The sequence below is a fragment of the Mchenga conophoros genome, linkage group LG15 (genome assembly GCF_057382185.1).
Source record: "Mchenga conophoros isolate Kocher_MC1m ecotype Shallow Benthic linkage group LG15, M_conophoros_male_GT1.1, whole genome shotgun sequence".
In the NCBI taxonomy this organism is placed as follows: Eukaryota; Metazoa; Chordata; class Actinopteri; order Cichliformes; family Cichlidae; genus Mchenga; species Mchenga conophoros.
The window spans coordinates 21,790,474-21,813,751 of record NC_140540.1 but is presented as its reverse complement, the minus strand read 5'-3'; the positions used below and the strand labels follow the sequence as shown (position 1 = coordinate 21,813,751).

General features: G+C 39.9%; 1 protein-coding gene, 1 long non-coding RNA gene and 1 pseudogene across 3 annotated transcripts; all 3 read left to right on the top strand.

Moving 5' to 3' along the window:
- The first annotated feature begins 833 nt into the window (after positions 1-833).
- Positions 834-5,817, top strand: LOC146558291 (uncharacterized). Its single transcript, XM_085247768.1, has 4 exons — positions 834-911; positions 4,478-4,819; positions 4,936-5,223; positions 5,756-5,817. The coding sequence occupies exons 1-4, from the start codon at positions 857-859 to the stop codon at positions 5,815-5,817; spliced, it is 747 nt and encodes a 248-aa protein (XP_085103894.1). The 5' UTR covers positions 834-856.
- A 4,929-nt stretch (positions 5,818-10,746) lies between these two features.
- LOC146558290 (uncharacterized) lies at positions 10,747-16,072 on the top strand. The gene is made up of 3 exons (XR_014888522.1): positions 10,747-10,839; positions 11,031-11,189; positions 15,727-16,072. It is a non-coding gene; the product is annotated as an uncharacterized LOC146558290 (long non-coding RNA).
- Positions 16,073-16,266: 194 nt separating this feature from the next.
- LOC146558289 (uncharacterized) lies at positions 16,267-22,908 on the top strand (annotated as a pseudogene). Its single transcript, XR_014888515.1, has 9 exons — positions 16,267-16,545; positions 18,458-18,670; positions 18,813-19,159; positions 19,269-19,538; positions 19,686-19,754; positions 20,600-20,686; positions 20,761-20,789; positions 22,134-22,196; positions 22,373-22,908. The product of XR_014888515.1 is annotated as an uncharacterized LOC146558289 (transcript).
- The last annotated feature ends 370 nt before the right edge of the window (positions 22,909-23,278 follow it).

Here is a 23,278-nt window from a genome sequence, read left to right as displayed (position 1 = left end):
CACAGGAAGTGCCACTGTCTACCTTCACCCCTCAGCCCACACATGAAGAGGCAGGTGAGATCATGAAGAAGATTAAAAAAAACAGATGAAAAATATTAAAACATTTTTGTTTGTGTTATTTTGTTTATTAAGATAAAACAAAAACAAACCAGAAAAACTGAAAAAGCACACTTACAAGGCACACAGTTACCTGTTATATGTACATGTCATTTTTCATTTTGTTACTTACATATTTTCATGTTATGTTCAAATCAATTTCCCAAAATTAGCCACTTTATAAAAAACATGACAACATGGCAACTGTCTAGGATGGCTGGATGCCTCCAGGGTGAAGTATTCTGAGCATGTTCTAGCAGGAGGAGGTTCTGGAGCAGACCCAGGACACAGTAAAAAGATTATATTGCTTGGCTATCTTGGGAGCAACTAAATGAACCGGAGCGGGGCCAGGATGAAGAAAGTCGTCTTCTCTGCTGACACTTTTGCTCCGACGAACCAAACCCTGATAAGTTTTAGAAGATGAATGTTTTTTAAAGTGCGTTGCCTTTCCTCTGTACTTTCTTTTTTCTAATAGACTCTTTTAAAAATTAAAGGAAGCTGCATTGATGCACACGCACACATTCAGCCTCCTCAGTCATTTTTAATTCTTCGTGGTGTCAAACACATCACTGAGGGAACGGAAACAACATGCACCTGTTAAAAATAACTTTATGATTTTGAAATGTGTTGCACCATTGGTGTGTTAACATCAGGGAAGTGACATCTCACTAATCACAGGAAACACAAACGATCTTAAAGAGCCATCGGATGCAGCCCCATCAAGATTAAGAACAAGAAAGAAGTGAGACAGAGAACCACAATGGATGAATTCATATGGATTCAAATGTTTGCATTGCTGCTGATTCAGATTACAGGTAAGGTTGTTGGGCGCTGTTTTGGTTTATGGAATTTTGGACCGTGTTTATTGTTGTGGTGATCTTTTTCTTAGTCTTGGTATGTAATAGTTTAGTTTTCGTGTGCCTCTTTGTTTCATCATTTTCTAGGTACTTGTTTGTTTAGTCACTTTCCATGGGAAATATGTGCAGCAAAACACAATTTTATATGACGACCTTTATTCTACAACACAGCCTAAACTCTCTTAGACAAGCTTTCTTGCAAATTTTTGAAATATTTCTCCAGGCTTCTTGAAAGACATTCAAAACTCTTCTTTGGATGGTGGCTGCCTTTTGCTCTGTTTTCTGTCAAAATGATCCCACACTGCTTGTCCAAAGTCTGGGGAGGCCAGTCGTGATTTAATTATTTCTTTTAACTATTTTTATATTTTTCTTTTTTACATAGAGCCTCAAACATGTAAATACACATAAATCTAAATTTATCAGGAGGGATTTTGGCCCACTTCTCTTTATACACACTCTCTAAATCCTTTGTTTCTTGGCTGCTGCTGGGCAACTCAAAGCTCCAGCTCTCTCTACAGATTGTCAGTAGGCAGGGACGTGCAGAGAGGTTTAAAGGGGCGAGTGCTCAAAGTTAAAAAGGGGCACATTGAACCATGCTGAATAACAACAACACACATTCATCAAGAATCTAATATGGGAAGGGCAGGGCTGTGTTGATCTGAGACTGTAGACAGTAAAAAGTCCACAGGAGAGATGGTAGCTGATTAAACAAGTGTCATGAGATAATAACAAAATGCAAAGATTGGTGACAGCGCTTGGAACCATAAGGCAACGAAAAACTGTGACATAAACTCGGCTCTGCCTGTGAATCACTCTTTGCTTCTCTTCTTCCTTCCTTCCCATCATTTCATATATCACTCTCCACTTGCTGTCTACCTGAGAACAAGGCACAACTTGCTATTGCAATAAACTATAATCTAATTATCCACACCTAACAACTCTTGCACTTAATCTATAATAAAATGATGACAGAAAAATGTTATAGCACTGCCTTTAGTAGCCTCACACAGCTCCTACTGTTTCCTCCTCATGTCCTTACCAGCCATGTCTGCACAATGTTATATCATGAGTAATATTTTTTTAAATCCAGCTAAATAAAACACACACATGCACACACAGTGACATTTTAGACCTTCTTCAGAATACTGTATATACTATGGGCATCCTTACATTATTATTTATTACTAGAGCTACAATAATAAAGCAATGAGGAGGGGGAAGTAATAAATATGAAATAATGTATTTATGATGATTCCATTTGTTTCACTATCCACTCTGTGCAGGGCAAAGCTTATTACATTTTTAAACTGTAGAGATACAATCATTTTACTGCTGTAAAATCCAACTTTTGTCTTATTTAAAATATAAATCTAATATAATCTGCTTCTTAATGTATGTTCTTTAAAATACAGCGTGTGTTTTTTAATATATTCTAATTATAATAATTATTATGTGGACATGCATATTAGATCGTTTTTTAGTGAAATATAATCCCTCCAGAAAGGCAGGAAATGCCCAGAAACTTACTTTAAAACTAAATATGTTCCCTAAAACGGTGACAGAGCTACAGACCCATGACAGCCTTACACAGGTAGCCAGCAGCTATGACCAGCACTACTTGTGCAGTTAATAAAAGGACAGGTAATGTTTGTCGCGCTGTTGCACACACAGCACGCTCGTTTGTTTCAGTTCGTCAGTTGCAACAAGACAGCTTACCAACGTGTACGTAATAAGCTAATACTCCTGGGTGCTACACACTACAGTGTACGCTGTACACCTACTTACTGGTTTTGTCGCATCAGTCTGTGTCTCTGAGTTAACTTGTGTTTCTCCTACAGCTCCGGACCGCAAAAAATGCGCGTGCTCTTTGTGAGCTCGTTCCCGGGTCGTAACCAGCGCGTTCTGCCGTCGAGGGCGATCATTGGTTAAATGTGATCATGTGACTGATGCAAGCCAGATCCTTTTATTTAGCAAAACTGTGATTAATAGTTAAATATTATTGTTGAGGGGCACAGACAGGACTCCGCACGCACACACACATAAAAATAAATAAATAAATAAATAAAAAAAATTTAAAAGTTGCCTCAACAAAAGGGCACTTTGGGCACTCATCAGGAAAGGGGCGGGTGCTCAAGCCCTTCTAGCCCCCCCCCCTCTGCACGTCCCTGTCAGTAGGACTGAAGTTCAGCAAACTCTTTTGTTGCCTTGGAGAAGTGTTTTGGTCATTGTCAGATACATAACTGTATACATTTTCCATGGTGCTAGCCTCAGGTGTGCCCAGACCTAACCCCACCCAAGCCCACAGTGTGGGTTTCATATGTGTCTTAAGGTAAATAAGATATGTGTAGAGTGTTTCTCAAAAAACCCCAAAAAAACTGCTACTTTAAATTACTTGCTTATTCAGATTTTCTGGCAGATTTTTATACTGTTTTATACCAGGTGTCTTTATGGCTCTTCACGAGATCTTTTGTCACTTATCCTCAAAGACAACCAGCCCAGCCAAATATGAAAATGTTTTCCATTTTCGCAATTGTCAGAATATTTTTCACTTTTTCAATTCTTTTTGCATGGAAGCCAAATGCGTTCCTCTTTAACTTCCATTTTACTAAGGTTCTGAATCAGTCGCCTTCTCTCAGACTCATATTTGTAATCAAATTTGTGCTATGTTTTCATCTACTGCACAGTAATCCACTTCATTATTATAAATAGTGCACAGCAAACAATACCATGGTATGCCTGTACTCTTGGGCTGTGTGAGTCAGGCAAACCCATACTTATCCCTCTTTAAGGCTTCTGTGGTGGGAGGTTTGCCTGCTGCTTCCGGTTCCCTGACACTGCTGCTCTTGGCTATGCAAACTCCACCATGGCCTCCTCCTTCTGGGGTGGACGCACATCATCCTGATGTGTGGCCTCAGGTCTGGGGTTTCCTCAGTCATTCTCTGCCCACCTGGGGCTCTTATAGGCGAGCATTGTTGCAGTTTCCCACCCACCTAAACACACAGCAAAATGACATGTTTGCTTGTGTACCTTTCTCTGTTTTGTCTTTCAGGTTTGATATTTTGTATTTTGTTACAGATGCAGCACTTGGAGACACAGCAAGTGCTGATGTTTGCTTCATCATCGACGTTTCCCTATCTAACTATCCCCCTTTTGTTTCCCTTCAGGGTTTCCCCCTAACCCTTCTGTCCCTTATTTTTTCTATTCCTTCATTTTCTTTTCCCATCTTTTGCCAACCTGGTCTTCACTCCCTGTCCACTTTAGCATAATACCCACAAGGATAATTATATGAATAATATAAGAAAGTAAAAGAAATAAAGGAAAAAATAACACTAGGCGCCTACACAGGGTCTACAGTGCTGCTTTTGGAAAAGGAAATATGTGTGGCATAAAAAAGCATTGTTCTACAAAAAAGAGTGTTGGACACGTGCATAATATTGTGTCTAAACTATCTTAATTCTTTTTCTTTAAAAAAAAACCAACTTTTGTATTTAACTTACTTTCTTATTTCTCTCCAATCCTGTCAGCAAGAACTGCAAATGTAACATCCATTGTTATGAAACTCGGAGATGACGTCACTCTGCTTTGTCTGAATGCGATGGATAACCAGAATACCTGTAACAATACAATGTGGGCCTTTGCTTCAAGAAACAAACCAACAGCAGAGCTGTTCAGGTTTGGGGAAATTGGTGAATATGCCAAATCTAAATCAGACAGACTGACTGTTGCTGTAAACTGTTCTCTGGTTATAAAGAAGCTCACAGCTGAGGATGTTGGTCTTTATTTTTGTCAGCAATACAAGTTGGGGAAAAAACAAGCGCAACACTCTCTACTTCATCAGTTGGTGGTTGATCTCTCTCTTATTACTTGTGAGTATTTACACTTAAAAAAAATATTGTCTGCTCAAACTGAAACTTCAGGCATAAAGATTCCAGCAATGTGGTTGTTTAATTTCTTTCTCTCACATTATCTCCATCTTCACCAGTGAATGAACATAAAGACAATAGTAAGGCAATTTTAAACTGCTCTGTGCTGCCATATGAAGAGTGTCATCACACAGTGAAGTGGCTGATTGACGGTCAAGATGTGGACAAAGATAACAAAGAAGTATTGACCATGCAGACTGACTGCTCCACCACTGTGTCTTTTCCAAAATCCCATGAATTATACTCATTAAAATATAACTCAGTGAAATGTCAAGTGACTGATACTGGCACAGGAGAAGTGCAGCAGTTTACCTTCATCAGCAATCAGCGCTCTGGCCAAGACACAGGTGAGCTCATAATCATTTACTGGATGGATTTCAAGTTTTTGAAGTCCAAAGACATGCAGCTTGTGGGGATAGGTTAATTGGATAATCCAAATTGCCACTAGGTGTGAATGTGTGAATGAAAGTGAGTGCGAATGGTTGTCTGTCCCTGTGTGTTGGCCCTGCGACAGACTGGCGACCTGTCCAGGGTGTACCCTGCCTCTCGCCCTATGACAGCTGGGATAGGCTCCAGCACCCCCCGCGACCCTGAAAAGGATAAGCAGAAGCGAATGGATGGATGGATTATTTTAAGACATATTTTAAGACATTTGCACTAAACAGGAAACTGCAACCAAAATCTTTTTTTTAATCCTTTTTACAGATTTTTCTGTTTCTTTGAGGCCCATTGTTGTCTCTGTGGGTTTAGCAACACTTTTAATAACTGCTGTAACAGTCAAAATATGGATAGAAGTTAAAGGTAAATTTAAAAATGATAAGTTTGAATAAATTTTCATTTTTATTTTAAACTGGAATTGACTTCCTTCTCTCATTTTAGGGAACAAAACACTGATGGATAAAACCACAGTAAGTACAACTAAACTCAACAACTTGAACTAGAAATTACAAGTTAACAAAAAAAGGCTGCTCAGTGGTAGCGGAAAAGTAAAAAGCTAGACACAACATAAGGAGAACAAAATTGAGTGAAAATGGTATTCAACAGGAGAAAAGGACAAAGGAAACTTACAACGTCCACATGATAGGAAGAGGAATAAAGAAAGGTAGAAAAAGGCACAAAAAGGCACGTGATAAATTAGCCTTCAAAATAAAACAGGAAGTAACTGACTAACTGAAGAAACAATAGATACCAAACAAACAGTAAAGCACAGATTGGCGGAAAACACTGAGAAAAGTACCAAATATTCAAAAACACAAAAGAAGAGAAAAGATTTATAATGGAAACTAAAGATAATTACAACAATGTATTTATCATTATTACATAATTTATGATCTGATGCATCTTATTTTGGTTTTGGTTTGTTTGGGGGTTTTTTTTCTACAGGTACATTTTGATAACAAAGAAGATCATGTTACAATAAAGTCTGAAAATATTGGAGACTCTGCTACTTCCATCTGACTGCAATGATCATCATCAAAATCAATTCCAGTTGCTGTTCAGTCATCGGTATCAACTTTTATAATTGGTTAAATGTTAGATATAAAACAGATGCTAAAGTAATTTTACTAAAAATGATTGGTTCTTTGTTTTACTTCAGTCTAGACGTGTATTTAAATTTTCATTTCATTTTTTATAAAAGGATGTTGGTTTTGATAAATGACAGAATCTGCATCAATACTGTTGCTCGTGATATAGTAATCATAAATTAAAATGTATTTCTATTCAGTTTTGGTGTAATTTTCTTCTAATTAATAGACCCCCGGAGAGCAGTCATTTTGGTTTTCTACCTTAGACCCCTGCGGAGTCATCATTTTGCGTTTCTACCTTTAAAAGCCGGAGAGCAGTCAGTCAAATGCTGGAGTCGTCCATATGTATATTAGGTCGTTACCTAGGAATTCTGGAGGGAGGGGAGTGGGGGTGAGTGATTGAGGGGGTTTGGGAGTGGAGTGTTTCAGTTTGCCATCTTAGGGAGAAATCAACACATGTCCTTTGTATGTCCTTTGTTGCTGACATTTATTGATGAAAACAGTACAAAAAACCAACCATTTGTACACATATTTACAAATAATGATAAAAAGTGAGTGAGTACATTTCAACATTTTCAGCAATCACTCACAATCCTGGCACTGCCACGGTATCTGTCGTCTGCATTTACCACATGTGTACCTGTAGCAGTGAACACATCGCACAGTGGCCTGATTTTTTTTGCATCTGTGTACTTGGATTTTAGGTCGCAAGCCACCCAAAACTTGCTCCATGCACCACTCAGCAGGCCATTTGTAAATATGTGTACAAATGGTTGGTTTTTTGTACTGTTTTTATCAATAAATGTCAGCAACAAAGGACATACAAAGGACATGTGTTGATTTCTCCCTAAGATGGCAAACTGAAACACTCCAAGTTGGTGACTTTTGGAGATTTGTTTCCCTGGATGATTGAGAATGCATCAAGATGAAACACAAAAGGAAGCTCACCGCTTTTAGCAGCTCCCCCACCCCCTCAATCACTCAGTGAGTGATTGAGGGGGTGGGGGAGTGGAGTGTTTCAGTGTTTCAGTTTGCCATCTTAGGGAGAAATCAACACATGTCCTTTGTATGTCCTTTGTTGCTGACATTTATTGATAAAAACAGTACAAAAAACCAACCATTTGTACACATATTTACAAATGGCCTGCTGAGTGGTGCATGGAGCAAGTTTTGGGTGGCTTGCGACCTAAAATCCAAGTACACAGATGCAAAAAAAATCAGGCCACTGTGCGATGTGTTCACTGCTACAGGTACACATGTGGTAAATGCAGACGACAGATACCGTGGCAGTGCCAGGATTGTGAGTGATTGCTGAAAATGTTGAAATGTACTCACTCACTTTTTATCATTATTTGTAAATATGTGTACAAATGGTTGGTTTTTTGTACTGTTTTCATCAATAAATGTCAGCAACAAAGGACATACACCCATGTGTGTTGATTTCTCCCTAAGATGGCAAACTGAAACACTCCAAGTTGGTGACTTTTGGAGATTTGTTTCCCTGGATGATTGAGAATGCATCAAGATGAAACACAAAAGGAAGCTCACCGCTTTTGTTGCTGCCATAAATGCCATTAGTTCAGGGAGGTCCATGAACCAATGAACATGCTCCATGCACCACTCAGCAGGCCATTTGTAAATATGTGTACAAATGGTTGGTTTTTTGTACTGTTTTTATCAATAAATGTCAGCAACAAAGGACATACAAAGGACATGTGTTGATTTCTCCCTAAGATGGCAAACTGAAACACTGAAACACTCCACTCCCCCACCCCCTCAATCACTCACCCCCACTCCCCTCCCTCCAGAATTCCTAGGTAACGACCTAATATACATATGAATGACTAGCCAATTTAGCTTCCACTTCCACCATTTGACTGCTCTCGGGTTTTATAGGTAGAAAGGTAGAAGCCTGGGGATGCTAGTGTTAATCCTTTATTCAATACTTTATACATTAACACTTGTGCATAGAGCAAGATTACTGGGCTGAACAGGGTCAATGGATTCCCTGTAAAGAGATTTGTAGATGTGGGTAAAAGAGGGTCTTAGGCATAGGACACTCAACTTCTTTAAGTTGCTTGAAGACGTTTCACCTCTCATCCGAGAAGCTTCTTCAGTTCTATGGTCAAATGGTTGATAGTCCCAGATTTAAGCCCTGTGGAAGTGTCCCAGTGTCTGAGTGTGTTGCTGGGCCTGAAGGACACTGGGATGTTGTGCTTGGAGAAGACTCTCCTGAGTTTCTCTGATACACCGGCTACATAGGGGATGACAATGTTGTTGCGTTTGTCTTTCTGATCCTCCCTAGTTGCTGTCTGATCTTCTTTTCTGTGCATCTTTGCTGACTTGATGAAAGCCCAATTAGGATAACCGCATGTTTTAAGAGCCACCTTCATATGTGTTCCCTCTTTTTCCCTTCAGGCTTAGAGGGAACATTTTACATTCAGTGTTGTAGGGTCCTGATTACTCCAGGTTTGTGCTCCAGAGGGTGATGGGAGTCAAAGACGAGGTACTGGTCCGTGTGTGTGGGCTTTCAGTAAACTTCAATGTTGAGGTTTCCTAGGGTGACTAACCGTCCTCTTTTCCCCGGACATGTCCACTTTTCACGTTCTGTCCGGGGCGTCCGGGGGGATTTTGGAGATTGATGAAAATGTCCGGGTTTTCCTATAGTCCGACAGGGACCCATGTGTTTGAAGTCATCCCCAAACTGCTGCTTTGTGAGTGCTTGTTTTGTGCTCACAGACGGGACAGACGGTGCGCAGCAATGCGCCTAATGATGTTTAAAAGATCCCAAAGCGCAAGTCATCATTTGAGATGAACTGCAAAAGAAATTTTCCTCGTACTGACCCAGTGCTGGTAATTTTTCTTATGCAGATGAGGCATTATTTCTGTACCATTATTTAATTCCAGAGGCTTTTAAGTTGTTGTTTTTTTGCGCTCGTTGACTTGTAAAAGCCTATATGACAATTTTTTCCACACTTAAACGGTGTTTCAAATCCCCAAAAACAGAGATTTTTTAAATCTCCGCAAAATCTCAGTTTTTGTGTTAATGTGTGGACGAGGAATACGGAGTTCATCACGCAACGTCAAAGGTATGTGCCTTTTTCCACGCTGTGTGCCACGTTACTGTTATCCTTTGTGTCTTCCCTGGTCAACTTTATGTTTTTATCCACAGCGTTAATGTGAGCAGTGAAGGATTCCACTTCTTGGGTTTTGATTTTGAACCAGGTGTCGTCCACGAATCTGTACCAGTGGCTGGGTACTCTCACTTTAAAAGAGCCAAGAGCCTTTCTTTCCACTTCCTCAGTGTAAAGGTTGGCTACAATAGGTGACACCAGGGAGCCCATGGCACATCTATGTTATTGTCTCTAAAAACCCTCGTTGTATTTGAAATATGTGGTGGTAAGGCAGAGGTCTAACAGTGTGCAAATCTGATCAGGGGTGAAGCTCCACCATTTGACCCTAGAACTGAAGAAGCTTTTCGGATGAGAGGTGAAACGTCTTCAAACAACTTAAAGAAGTCCAGATGCTTTACTTTCCAAGCTCCTTAGACTACAATGACCTGGATGACTGAGAACCTTCAGAGACATCAAAGCAGACTGTTTTTAGGAATCTATTGTAGTGAAATATCTGACTGATATTCTTTTTAATTGATGACATTTTGTGTTGTCACAAAAGAAAAAAACATTACCTTTTAATTTTTTAAAAATCGCACCCTGCTTGTGCAGAACACAGTTTCTAAGTATCACAGTTTAGCTCTGAGCACTTCTATTCATGTATTACCCATTCTATCCACCAGAGGTCCTCAGTCTTTCAGTAGGCCATCCACTCGGCCCACTCACTTGTAAACTACAGGTCTGAGCAGGTGTTTAAAATCATGTATGGATTTATGAACAGCTTTTATTTCTTGTTTTATTAATTATTAATGAACTAACTTGTAAACAACCTGAACTGTATTTTTGGGACTACAACTGTCTGTTCTGCCTGTTTTCTAACATTAGAGGAAAGAGGGGCTGTATTAATGGAAACATTTATCTTGACTAACAATCTTCACAGATTCAGCTTCCTCGGTCAACGTCTTTTCAGGTTATTAAACACATCACTGTCACAAATGCACTGTGAAAACAGACACAACGTGCACTTGGTAAGTCTTATAATTGCTTTGTGCAATAATATCCCTTCATAAAAACAAATTACTTCATGCGTTTCTGAGAAAATGAGAAAGACTGCACCTATGGAATGTAAACATGAAAAGAAAACTGCTAAAGTTGTGAAGAGGATGTGACACCTCAGTAGTGACAGGAAGTACAAACAGTCTTAAATAGTCATCAGTTCAGAAACGTTGACAGTCAAGAAAAGAAATGAGACAGAGAAGCACGATGGATGAATTCATATGGATTAAAATGTTTTTATGTCTGATGCTGGTGATTCAGATTGCAGGTAAGAATTCGGGAAACATTTTAATAGCAGGAAAACACCTTTACAGTAAACTGCTGAGCATGCTCTGTTGTTTGAGGGGAGCTCAGGACATGTTCGTTAACTTGTGTCTAAATTGGTCTTCAATCCGATTCTAAAAAATGCTGTATTCTATTTTTATTTATTTTTATGTTTCTCCTCCATCATTTCAACAGTATCTGCAACTGAAACCTCGATTTTTATTAAAGTTGGAGATGACGTCACTCTACCTTGTCTAAATGTGATAGAGGACCAGAATAACTGTGATGGTACTACGTGGACCTTTGCTTCAAAAAACACAACAGCAACAGAAGTGATCACCTTTGGAGAGATTGGTAAAAAAGCCCAAATGAAATCAGACAGACTGAGTGTTACAGCAAACTGTTCTCTGCTTATAAAGAAGCTCACAGCTGAGGATGTTGGTTTTTATTACTGTCAGCAGTACAAACTGGGAGAACGTAAACATCTAGTTTCTGAGTTTTTGGTTGATCTGGCTGTCATCACATGTGAGTATTTACCAAACAGTGGTACGCAAAGGTTTGGGCACCCCTGATCATTTTAATGATTTGTCTTTTTAAATCATTGGTTGTTTGGATGAGCAATTTAATTTAAATATATTATATAGCAGATGAACACAATGATATTTGAGAAGTGACATGATGATTATAGGATTTAAAGAAGGTGTGCAATAGTTATTTAAACAAAATTAGGCAGGTGCATATAAGATAAGATAAGATCACCTTTATTAGTCCCACTCGTGGGAAATTTGTTTTGTTACAGCAGAAAGTGGACAGTGCAAAGTTACATAGTAAAAATTAGAAAAACACTGGAATAGCATAAGAGTAAGAATAAGATACTGTACACTGTTAAGTCAAATTGTTGAATGTGTCATTGTGTTTCTTAAATTTGTAAAGTCTTAGTTCAAACTATAGGATCAAGACATTCCTTTGTCCCCCTCCCAAGCCTCTCGAGGTTCTGGGGTGAGGTTGTAGTGTTTTATCACAAGCACATCCCAATGTAAAGGTTTGTTTGATGTTTGGTAAGCTTTCTGCCCTTTTTATGGCTTCACTGTGTTGTGTATGGTGAACCAATACAGGAATTGAGCCATGTGTTGGGTGTGGGTGTGTGTGTGTGTGTGTGTGGGGGGGGGGGGGGGGGGGGGGGTTACCTTTTTATGACCAAGGATGTTGTTAGAAACAGTTGTGATCAGGAGGTCACACAAACGCACCCCCATGACGCACACACACACATTATCACACACATGCTTACACAAACACACACACACACACACACACACAGTGCATTGTCTTTGTAACCAAGGGGGGTTGTACGAGGGGAGGTGCTTGTGTACACTATTGTGTATTGTAACTATTTTTCCAATAAAAGGCAGCGAGCGGAGGCTGGAGTCGGGGTCATTTTGTGGTAGGATTCGAAGTGCGTTCCTGAGATACCGATGAGGCCTCCCTTGCGCAAGTAAATCGATCAACCGCTGTTGCCTTGTGTTTTTCCTTCATGGGAATAAGTCCCTAGATCAGCGGGGTCTGAGTTTAGACCCAACATACACAACTGTACACAATAGAATAGAATAAAATATAATACTGTATACAATACAATAAAATAGAATACAAATACTATACTGAGTATGACAACGTTGTCAGAAAAAGAGTATTGCACTTAGTGTTAATGCTATTGCACATGTGTGGATGTGTGTGTTTGGTCAGGTGCAAAGTCTTTGTTGTCTGACAGCAGTGGGGAGGAAACACCTACGAAATCTCTCCGTCCCACACCCTGGGTGCCGCAGCCTGCCACTGAAGGAGCTGCTCAGTGCTGTCAGAGTCTCCTGCATGGGGTGGGAGATGTTGTCCAGCAGGGATGACAGCTTAGCCACCATTCTCCTGTCACTCACCACCTCCACTGGGTCCAGAGGGCATCCTAGAACAGAGCTGGCCCTTCTGATCAGCCTGTTCAGTCTCTTCCTGTCCCTACCAGAGATGCTGCCACCCCAGCAGACCACACTGTAAAAGATGGCTGAGGCCACCACAGAGTCATAGAAGGTCTTCAGGAGTGGGCCCTTCACTCCAAACGACCTGAGTCTCCGCAGTAGGTACAGCCTGCTCTGCCCTTTTCTGTAAAGGGCGTCTGAATTATGAGTCCAGTCCAGTTTATTGTTCAGATAAACACCAAGGTAGCTGTCCACAGCCTCAATGTCCATACCTTGAATGCTTAGTGGTTGCAGGTGAGGATGTTTGTGCCTGTGGAAGTCTACCACCAGCTCCTTGGTTTCACTAGTGTTTATCTGGAGGTAGTTCTGCTGGCACCAGTCCACAAAGTCATGGGTCAGTTCTCTGTATTCCTTGTCATCCCCATCAGTGATGAGGCTGATATAGCAGAGTCATCAGAGAACTGAAAGAAGCACTGGGTGGAGTTGTGGGAGAAGTCTGCCGTGTAGATGGTGAAGAGGAACGGAGCCAGAACTGTTCCCTGTGGGGCCCCCGTACTGCAGACGAGCCTGTCCGACAAACAGCCCTGAGTTCTTACATACTGAGGTCGGTCAGTGAGGTAGTCCAGAATCCATGTAGTGAGGTGATGGTCCACTCCTGTGTTGTCCAGCTTGTCCTTCAGGACTGTGAGAAGAATGGTGTTGAAGGCACTGGAGAAATCAAAGAAAATGATTCTCACAGTGCTCCCAGCAGTCTCCGGGTGAGAGAGGGAACAATGTAGGAGGTGAATGACGGCATCATCCACTCCAATGCCTGGCTGTTAGGCAAACGGAAGTGGATCCAGTGATGAGCTCACCAGAGGCCGAACCTGAGTCAGGGTCTTAAACAGGTGGGATGTCAGAACCACCGGCCTGTAGCTGTTGAGGTACTTGGGACGTGAAGTCTTTGGCACTGGTACAACACAGGAGGTTTTCCAGAGCTGTGGGACTCTCCCCAGCCTCAGGCTCAGGTTGAAGATGTGCTCCATCACGCCATGCAGTTGATCTGTGCAGGGCCTGACCACCCTTGAGCTGATTCCATCTGGACCCACTGCCTTCTTGGCTTTAATCCTCCTCAGTTCCCTCCTAACCTGGGTGGTTGAGAGAGACAGACTGGAGCCTTGTGTTGAATGTGTATTGGATGCTATTGTTGGGGATGGGGAGGAGTGAGCAGGGTGAATAGAGGAGGTGTGACCAATGATTTATAAAGAAAAATCATTAAAATTATCAGGGGTGCCCAACCTTTTGCATACCACTGTATTTGGAGCTGAAACTGCATTTTTAGAATAACCTTGCAGTATAACAGTAATTATCATAATAGTGATTAATTTGTCTAATCTGTGCTATCTTTGTCTCACATGTATATGTATTGGAGTCACAGTAACTGAAGATAAGGACACTGATGAAGTGACGTTACAGTTTTTCTCAAATGCTAAAACACATTTCACAAACGTTACCACCAGGTCCCCCAATGTCCAAACACAACACCCTTCTCTAAAGCTACATAAACACAACCACACCTTCCCACTGCAAAACTCAAACTCCCACACCAAGAGAGCAGCTCGAAGCTGTCAAAACTGTAAACACTATACACAGCATTACACACTACAGCAAAACAATTGAAAACACAATGCTCAATTTGTGAGAAGGTTCTTTGTTTCATAACTGCCAATGCATATTTTAGAAGCTATACAGTAACGGATCGTCGTAGATCTCTGCAGAGGATTAGGCATTTAGATTTGTGAGTTTCATATGAGTAGTATAAATCTATAGAAAATCCTGCATGTACGTACACTACTGTAACACAACTCAATGCAAAAACAGAATCTATTGCACACAACAGTAATCTTGAAAACATGAACAGGGTGTGAAGTTTTTTTATTTACGTTATTCACACCACACACACACCACAATCACTGTGCGGCATCATGTCGCTGAGCTGTTGCTCGCATCTCGTCCGTAATGATGGTGCGAGGTTGTCTTGCTCTCCCTCCTGGACCTTCTCCTCTCCCATGTTGGCCTTCTCCTCTTCCTCATTGGCCTGCTCCTCTTCTTCCAGGGCCAGCTCTTCTCCCTCCTCTGCATCAAATTCCTCTTCCCCTGACTCTGCCTTCATCCATTGTGTTTGTTTGGAACCTTCAGCATACTGTGCACTCTGAACTTGCTTTTACATGTGGGTACAGCATTAGCAACAAGTGTCTTCAATTTTGAGTCATTGTGTGTAGTGAATGACGCCAGGTGTGTTCCCTGTGTTCAAAGATTGGTGACTGTGGCAAGCATTTTGCATCACATGGGCTTTCATTTGAGAATATGAGCAGAGTTGTTTTGCAACATGTGTTTTAGCAAGGAAAAATGTGTTTAGATTTATGAGTACAGAGGGTTGTGTTTTGTGAATTGTGTCTTCATGTGACATGTGTTTATGGTACTGGAATATGGTGGCTACATTTAGTAAATGTGTTTAGACTACTGGTCATTTGGGTTACAGGATTGGCTTTTGTGTTTTAACATTTGAGAAAAACTGTAAACTGCTCTCTGCTGACATATGAGGACTGTCGCCACACAGTGAAATGGCTGTTAAATGGTTACAATGTAGACAGAACTAACAACCTAACAGAAAGATCACAGACTGACTGCTTCACCACTGTGTGAAATTCTCACAATTCAAACGTCTCAAGGGATAATATAGTGAAGTGTCAAGGAACTCATACTAACACAAGCAAAGTACTCTTTACTATTATCCATCAGGCCTCTGGTGAGGAAGCTGGTGAGATTACAATCAGTTGTTGAACATGAATGGCGGGATACAAAGTTTGGATGCAGATTTCTTTTTCTTTTTTTTCACAACAAATGAAAAAACTGAAAAATGTTTTGATTATGATTTTTCATTTATTTAGTTGGGACAAACAAAACAAAGAATCCAGCCAGAAAAACTGTAAGCAGCACAACATCAGTAACAACCACAGCCGTGAAGGATATTTCAAAAGGTAGTCACTCAAACATTCATCCTTTTGTCATGAATTATCGATTTTTTTTTATTAATAATGTTTTTGTACACTTAATTTAGACATGTCAGATTTGATAAATGACAAACCTAAGAACTACATAAAGAGAAAAGTGGTCTCCATCCACTCATCCCCAACTGGTTGCAGCCATCTGGCTCAAGAGTTGGGAGTTTGCCTTGTAATTGGAAGGTTGCCGGTTCAAACCCCGGCTTGGGCAGTCTCGGTTGTTGTGTCCTTGGGCAAGACACTTCACCCGTTGCCTACTGGTGGTGGTCAGAGGGCCCGGTGGCGCCAGTGTCCGGCAGCCTCGCCTCTGTCAGTGCGCCCCAGGGTGGCTGTGGCTATAATGTAGCTTGCCATCACCAGTGTGTGAATGGGTGGATGACCGCTTGTGTAAAGTGCTTTGGGGTCCTTAGGGACTAGAAAAGCGCTATACGAATACAGGCCATTACCACGATCGAAGTTAAAGTTGTATGATTTTTTTTAAATGTAATGAATCAGAACAGTAACAAAGTGCAGCCGTTTCCTTTCAGCCCCCAATTGCCAGGTGAGAATATTAATCTTAATAACACAAAATAACACATCTCACATGTTTTTTGTTATGACTGCTCTAAAGGTAACAGGCTTTGTCTTAAATGCACAAGCTCACCCCCCAATTTGTGTATTTGTTTAGGTTTACCAATGCTGCTGAAGGTCATCTCATCGCATTTTGTATGTGAAGAATACAGACTCACAACATCTCTCCTTCTGCCTTTCCTCTTTCTCTCGCTCCTCTGTTTGTGTGTGGGACAGTATGAGAGATTCATCTTCTGCGTCCCTGCTCCATTTGGCTGCCACATATGTCTCAAATCCCTAATCAGAGCCTTTAAACATTTGATCATAAATTCACTCCTCTTCAGATTGTTGTTAGGTTTGTCTTTAGCATCACTCAGTCTCCATCAAAAAAAAAATGCTACTTGAGTTCTTTGTTTTTCACTTGATTTTTCCAGTCACTAATTTTAAATGTCCCGGGCCGTCTCCTCCAGACCAAATACTTAGTCTTGGTATCCCTGCCTGCTCTGTTTCTCCATCACTCTCCAAACCCAGATGCAAGACCCAATCCCCTCTAGCTTGCACATACTCCCTGATTCCAGTGCTAAAGCCTGCCTCAGAGTCCACCTCTTTGTTTTACCATAATAATTTTCAATATATAATATTAAAAAAATGAAATGTTGATGTTATTTTTTAAGCCATTTTCTGCAATGACTGAGATTGGAATAACACAACAGCAATCATAGTTCAGTGTTGTAACATCTACCTGTCAAAGTTTGAATCGCTGACAGCTAACCGAAATCATCACTCTGTGTTGTCCGGTTTGTAATGATGTATTTTGTTATGGCTAATGATAATATAACTTGATTTGTAAAAGGTTTTCGATTGTGTTTTTTTACATTTGTGTATATTGTGTGAGACTAGGGTCAGTGGGGGTCTGAAAACAGTAAAACAGTACGCTGGTGTTTTAGCTTCACTGGTGTTAGATTAACTCCTGATGGTGATACAGATGTTGCTTCTCGCTGCCAACAGACCAGGAAATAAACGCTGTGAATATTTCATCTTTAAGTCTACTGCTGCATATTTAGATGTGAAAAATCAGAGATTTTGAATTGGTGATATTCCCACACATTAAACTGCTGCAACAGTGCTAAAGGACATTAAAGGCAACTGCGCCGATGCCTGTTCAGAAATGTCTGGACCCATGGCACATTTGTCTAACCCTCACGAGTTAATCTGGAACACCAGGAGCAGGCTGTTTCTGCTGGCATTTTTAACTCTCACAGCCCACTCAGCTGATAGTGGACAAGATTTTTATAAAAAAGCCACTTGTTTCAAAAAATAAAAAAAAAATACAACAACATAAATGTGTGAAAAATAGTGGACATAAAGACTTGAGTGGGAAAGTTTGGTGGCAAACATGATCACGAAGATGGTCTGTTTTCTCAGAATAAGCAAAGACTAATAGCCTTCACACCTTTAACCTCATTTTCCTTTGTTTGATATTTAAATGAAAAGAGAGGGAAGTTTACTAAATTCATTCAGTAAGTGACCTCACTATGATATCACTATGTGATAATTCATTTTAAAGGTAACAACACAAAACATATTATAAATGAACAACCTACCCATTAATGTTACATCATTCATCCTCTAACTGAGGAAGGCATGTTTTGCAACTTGAGTTTTGCTGACCTTGGAAACCAGAGGTGAGCATCCTGTAGACTACAAAACTATTTTTTCTGTCCCTCTGAGTGTGTGTGTTTGTACATGTGCACGCTCTCCCTCATGTTGGTTGTCTTTGGAAATTCTGTAAAAAGCTTACCTCTCGCACACATTAGTCACTTAAGTAGAAGCACAGATACTTGTGTAAAAAAACAACAACAACTCCACACGGATGAATAATGATTCAACTTCTTTAACTAAGTAAAAGTAAAAAGGTGAATCAGGAGTTTGACACTTCAACTGTTTGTTCCTATGTGATGTTTGTTTTCTAACAAACATCTTAGCTAAAACTCTTGACACATTCAACTTCCTCAGTCATTTTTTTAAATATAATGTCAAACACATAACTGTCACCAATGCATTGTAGGGATGCACCTCCTGAGGTCATTTGCTAAAGTTGTGATGAGGAAGTGATATCTGATGAATAACGGGAAATACAAACAGTCTTGAAGAGTCATCAGCTCAGAGACGGTGACAGTCGAGATTGAGAACAAGAAAGAAGTGAGACAGAGAAGCACGATGGATGAGCTCAGATGGAGTAAAATGTTTTTATGTCTGATATCAATCATTCAGATTGCAGGTAAGAATACAGGAAACATTTTAATAGCAGTAAAATTAAATATTACAATCCAAACCTTTATCATAAACCTTTGTCTAAAATGATCTTCACTCTGACTGTGAAAAGTGTTGCATTCTAATCTAGTTTTCATATTTCTTTTCAGAATTCTCAACAGTATCTGCAAATGAAACATCCATTTTTATGAAAGTTGGAGATGATGTCACTCTGCCTTGTATAAATGTGATAGATGAGCAGAATAACTGTGATGGGACTACGTGGACCTTTGCTTCAAGAAACAGAACACTAATAGAAGTGATCAGCTTTGGACAGCTTGGAAAGCCAAAAATGCATCAGACAGACTGAGTGTTACAGCAAACTGTTCTCTGCTTATAAAGACTCTCACAGTCGAGGATGTTGGTTTTTACTACTGTAAACAATACAGATACCTTCAAAAGCACAGACACAAACGTCTGGTTAGCGAGTCTTTGGTTGATCTCTCTGTACTCACCTGTGAGTATTTTACATTATATTTTCAGGCGGACGATTTTTAGAATAATAATGACAGCAGTAATTAATTTTTCGAATTTGTGGTGTCTTTGTTTCATGTTATCTCCATCAGTGACTGAACATGAGGACAATGATAAGGTGACAATAAATTGCTCTGTGGTGACATATGAAAAGTGTCATCACACAGTGAGGTGCCTGTTTAAAGGTCGAGCTGTGGACAGAGATAACAGTCAAATAGTGACTTTACAGACTGGCTGCTCCACCACTGTCTCTTTACTCAAGTCTCACCATGTTTACTCATCAAGAGATTACCTTTTGGACTGCGAAGTGAATGATGCTCATACAGAAGGGAAGCTGTTTACCTTCAGCCCTCAGCTATCAGGTGAGAAAACAGGAGACAAAATAATCAACTGTTTAAGATGATTGAACCCACCCAAAACATTTATTTGTTTGCTTTTGTATTTATGCAAAAAAAATTTTAAACAACAGATGAAAACATGTTGGTTGTGTCTTTTTCATTTTATTTCAGGTGACAGACAAAGGACAAATAATCCAACCAGAAAAAATCCAGCAGGCTACAGTCAGTCCAATACCCAAGGTATTTATTCAGTAATGTACTTTTTACTTGCATGCATGGGTATACAGTCACATGAAAAAGAACGTTTTCACAGAGCTCGATTCAGTCCTGTGAAAACTGCATAAACCCCATGATTCAATATCTTACAGAGTCAACTTTCGCAGCACTAACTTGAAGTAATAGTCTTTTATGACTATATCAGTCTATCATAATTTCTCCTGGCAGCCCTTCCAAAGAAACTATTCTTGCTCAGTCTTTTTGACTTTTTGATATGACTTTGGTGGAATTAGACCAATGCTGGTAAGGTTGTTGCTGTATGTTAACACCTACCCGAGAGCTTCAGACCTGTAAACTGTCAAAGTTTCTTCTTCTATAGAAATGCCCACTCTTGATGATCAGTTAAGTCCATTTGATTAGTAGCATCTGACTCCAAGTTGCTCTCTTAATTCCTATGGAACGATTAAGGATGTATTTAGTTTGTGCTTAGGACTTTATGCATGATGTATTTATTTTATTTTTGATTTTACATGTTTTAAGTTATGTGTTCAAACTGATTTAAATAAAAGAAATAGCCAAATACCTTCAGAAACAACATGTGTCTGTAAGTAAAATAACACGTCTGAACTAAAATCTCCTTACTGTTTTTCTTCCATACATCTGAAACGCAGTGACTATGATTCACATTGTGCTTTTGTGTGTTTCTGTTTTTGCTATGGTAACAGTGTCACAGTTTAAAATAGAACACAATGTTAGGCATATTTTGTGTGTCATGTAGACTTAGTTTAAGATACATAGAAAGTTTTTTAAATGTTTGAAAAAATATTCACTGAAAATGGTTTTAAGTTTGTTTTTTGGGTTTGTTTCAGCTATCCATTGGTACGTCGTTGCAGCTGTGGGTTTTGTCTTGCTCTTGATAACAGCTGCATCTGTTATCAGATGGAGAAAAACAAAAGGTAAAAACATCAAAAGTTAAAACACATGTGCTTTTAACAGTAAATGTTACAGTTAATTGTTTTTGTCTTTCCAGCAAACAAAACACAGACGGATGAAGATACTGTGAGTTTTTTTTTTTAAAAACCCCAATATATATATATATATATAAAAAAACACCCAGCACGCCCCTGCGGGCGGTTTATCCTTCAAGCTCGGGTCCTCTACCAGAGGCCTGGGAGCTTGAGGGTCCTGCGCAGTATCTTAGCTGTTCCCAGGACTGCGCTCTTCTAGACAGAGATCTCCGATGTTATTCCCGGGATCTGCTGGAGCCACTCGCCTAGCTTGGGAGTCACCGCACCTAGTGCTCCGATTACCACGGGGACCACCGTTACCTTCACCCTCCACATCCTCTCGAGCTCTTCTCTGAGCCCTTGGTATTTCTCCAGCTTCTCGTGTTCCTTCTTCCTGATATTGCTGTCATTCGGAACCGCTACATCGATCACTACGGCCGTCTTCTTCTGTTTGTCTACCACCACTATGTCCGGTTGGTTAGCCACCACCATTTTGTCCGTCTGTATCTGGAAGTCCCACAGGATCTTAGCTCGGTCATTCTCCACCACCCTTGGGGGCATCTCCCATTTTGACCTCGGGACTTCCAGGTTATACTCCGCACAGATGTTCCTGTACACTATGCCGGCCACTTGGTTATGGCGTTCCATGTATGCCTTGCCTGCTAGCATCTTGCACCCTGCTGTTATGTGCTGGATTGTCTCTGGGGCATCTTTACACAGCCTGCACCTGGGGTCTTGCCTGGTGTGATAGACCCCAGCCTCTATGGATCTTGTGCTCAGAGCTTGTTCTTGTGCTGCCATGATTAGTGCCTCTGTGCTGTCTTTCAGTCCAGCTTTGTCCAGCCACTGGTAGGATTTCTGGATATCAGCCACCTCCTCTATCTGCCGGTGGTACATACCGTGCAGGGGCCTGTCCTTCCATGATGTTATATATATATATATATATATATATATATATATATATATATATATATATATATAATTATTATTATTTTTTTTAAATGGTTGTAGGAAATAAGAATGACAAATAAACACCAAATCAGCTCATCTCTGAGGAGTGTTAACAAGAACTAAACTGTCTTTATAAAGGACAGTTTTCCAACAGATGTAACTGTCTATTTTCCAGGGACTGAGTTTGAACTCTACAGAGACTCAGACTGCTACTTAAAAAAGTCCCAGCATGGGAAATCCCACACCACACCCACAGTACAGTCAGAGCACAGTTAAAACCACTTCTTCTTCTATGTGCTTGTTAAGTGCATGCGACTCAATGAGATCTTATAAAAGATAAGGAAGTTAGACTGAATAACAGTGGGACAGACCATGAGTTGTAAAACCTGAGGTTAGAGGTCAAAACATGTAAACTTTTTGAGATATTTTGCTCTTCGCTGTGTAGGTAGATCATGAAGTTTCCTATGCCACCGTCAGCTACAGAAAGAAAGCCAAGAATAAAGCCCAGGTAACGTGTCTTTCATAGATGCTTATGTTGTATACTGATATATTAATAGGTAATGTGTGCAAGCTGAGATTATAATTCATACTTACCTTTAAAATTTGTTGAGCTCTATCTCTCTTATTTTAACAGAGTGTTAATTTATGTTTATTTATGTATCCGACAATTCTCTTTGTTTTCAGGTTCAGGGTGATGATGAAGGTGATGCAGTGATCTACAGTGTTTTGATGGTTTCTTCATCTCCTGCAGCCACTGTCAACCCCAGTAACCCACAATAAAAAAAGAAAATAGAGAAAATGGCAAAAGGATTTGATCTTTTTTTAAGAAAAATAAAAATGTAAATGGATGTGTGATTAGAGACTTCATGCTGTTGAATGGCAAGCATAAAACTATTATAGCAAATGCTGGGAGTCAATCGAGAATCAAGGCCATCCTTGGGTCATTCCCACTATTCAGTGTCATTTCAAGATAGTAACATTGCAAAAAGTACATTTCTAATTATCCATAATGTTATAATGTGATCTGAAAGAATGCTTGTTAAACTTTTAGAGAAATATACCAGTCAAGCTCAGAATATTAATACATTTTTCCAGGTTTTCCACATGTGGTGCAGGCCAAACATCCCACCTGTTACGGTACAATCTTATCTCTGTTACTGCGTTATTAATGTACAGTCACTTTTCTATTTACATTTCCTAAGAGCTAAAATGTCCCTGTGTTTACTCTGCAAATGTATTTCAGGGGAGTGCTAATAAAAAAGTATTATCAAGAAAAGGCACAATTATTTTGAAGCATGGTGTAATTTCACTTAATTAGATTAGATTAGATTAAAAATGAATTTTAATGAAAACTTGTCCAATTTTGCAATTATTCCATTTGTCAAATTTATTACCTTCAATAACCACACAGATGTTTATCTTACGTTTTTTTAATTACTTAATTTTGAAAAAACAAACACAGGTAACAGGTAGACATCACAGGGTGACTTCACACCCATGAAAGCTTGTACCCGTAAATTTTCAAGAAAGGCTCGTTATTTTTGGTATAAGACATTTGAGGAGAAATTATTTCTTCACTGTCCATCTCCA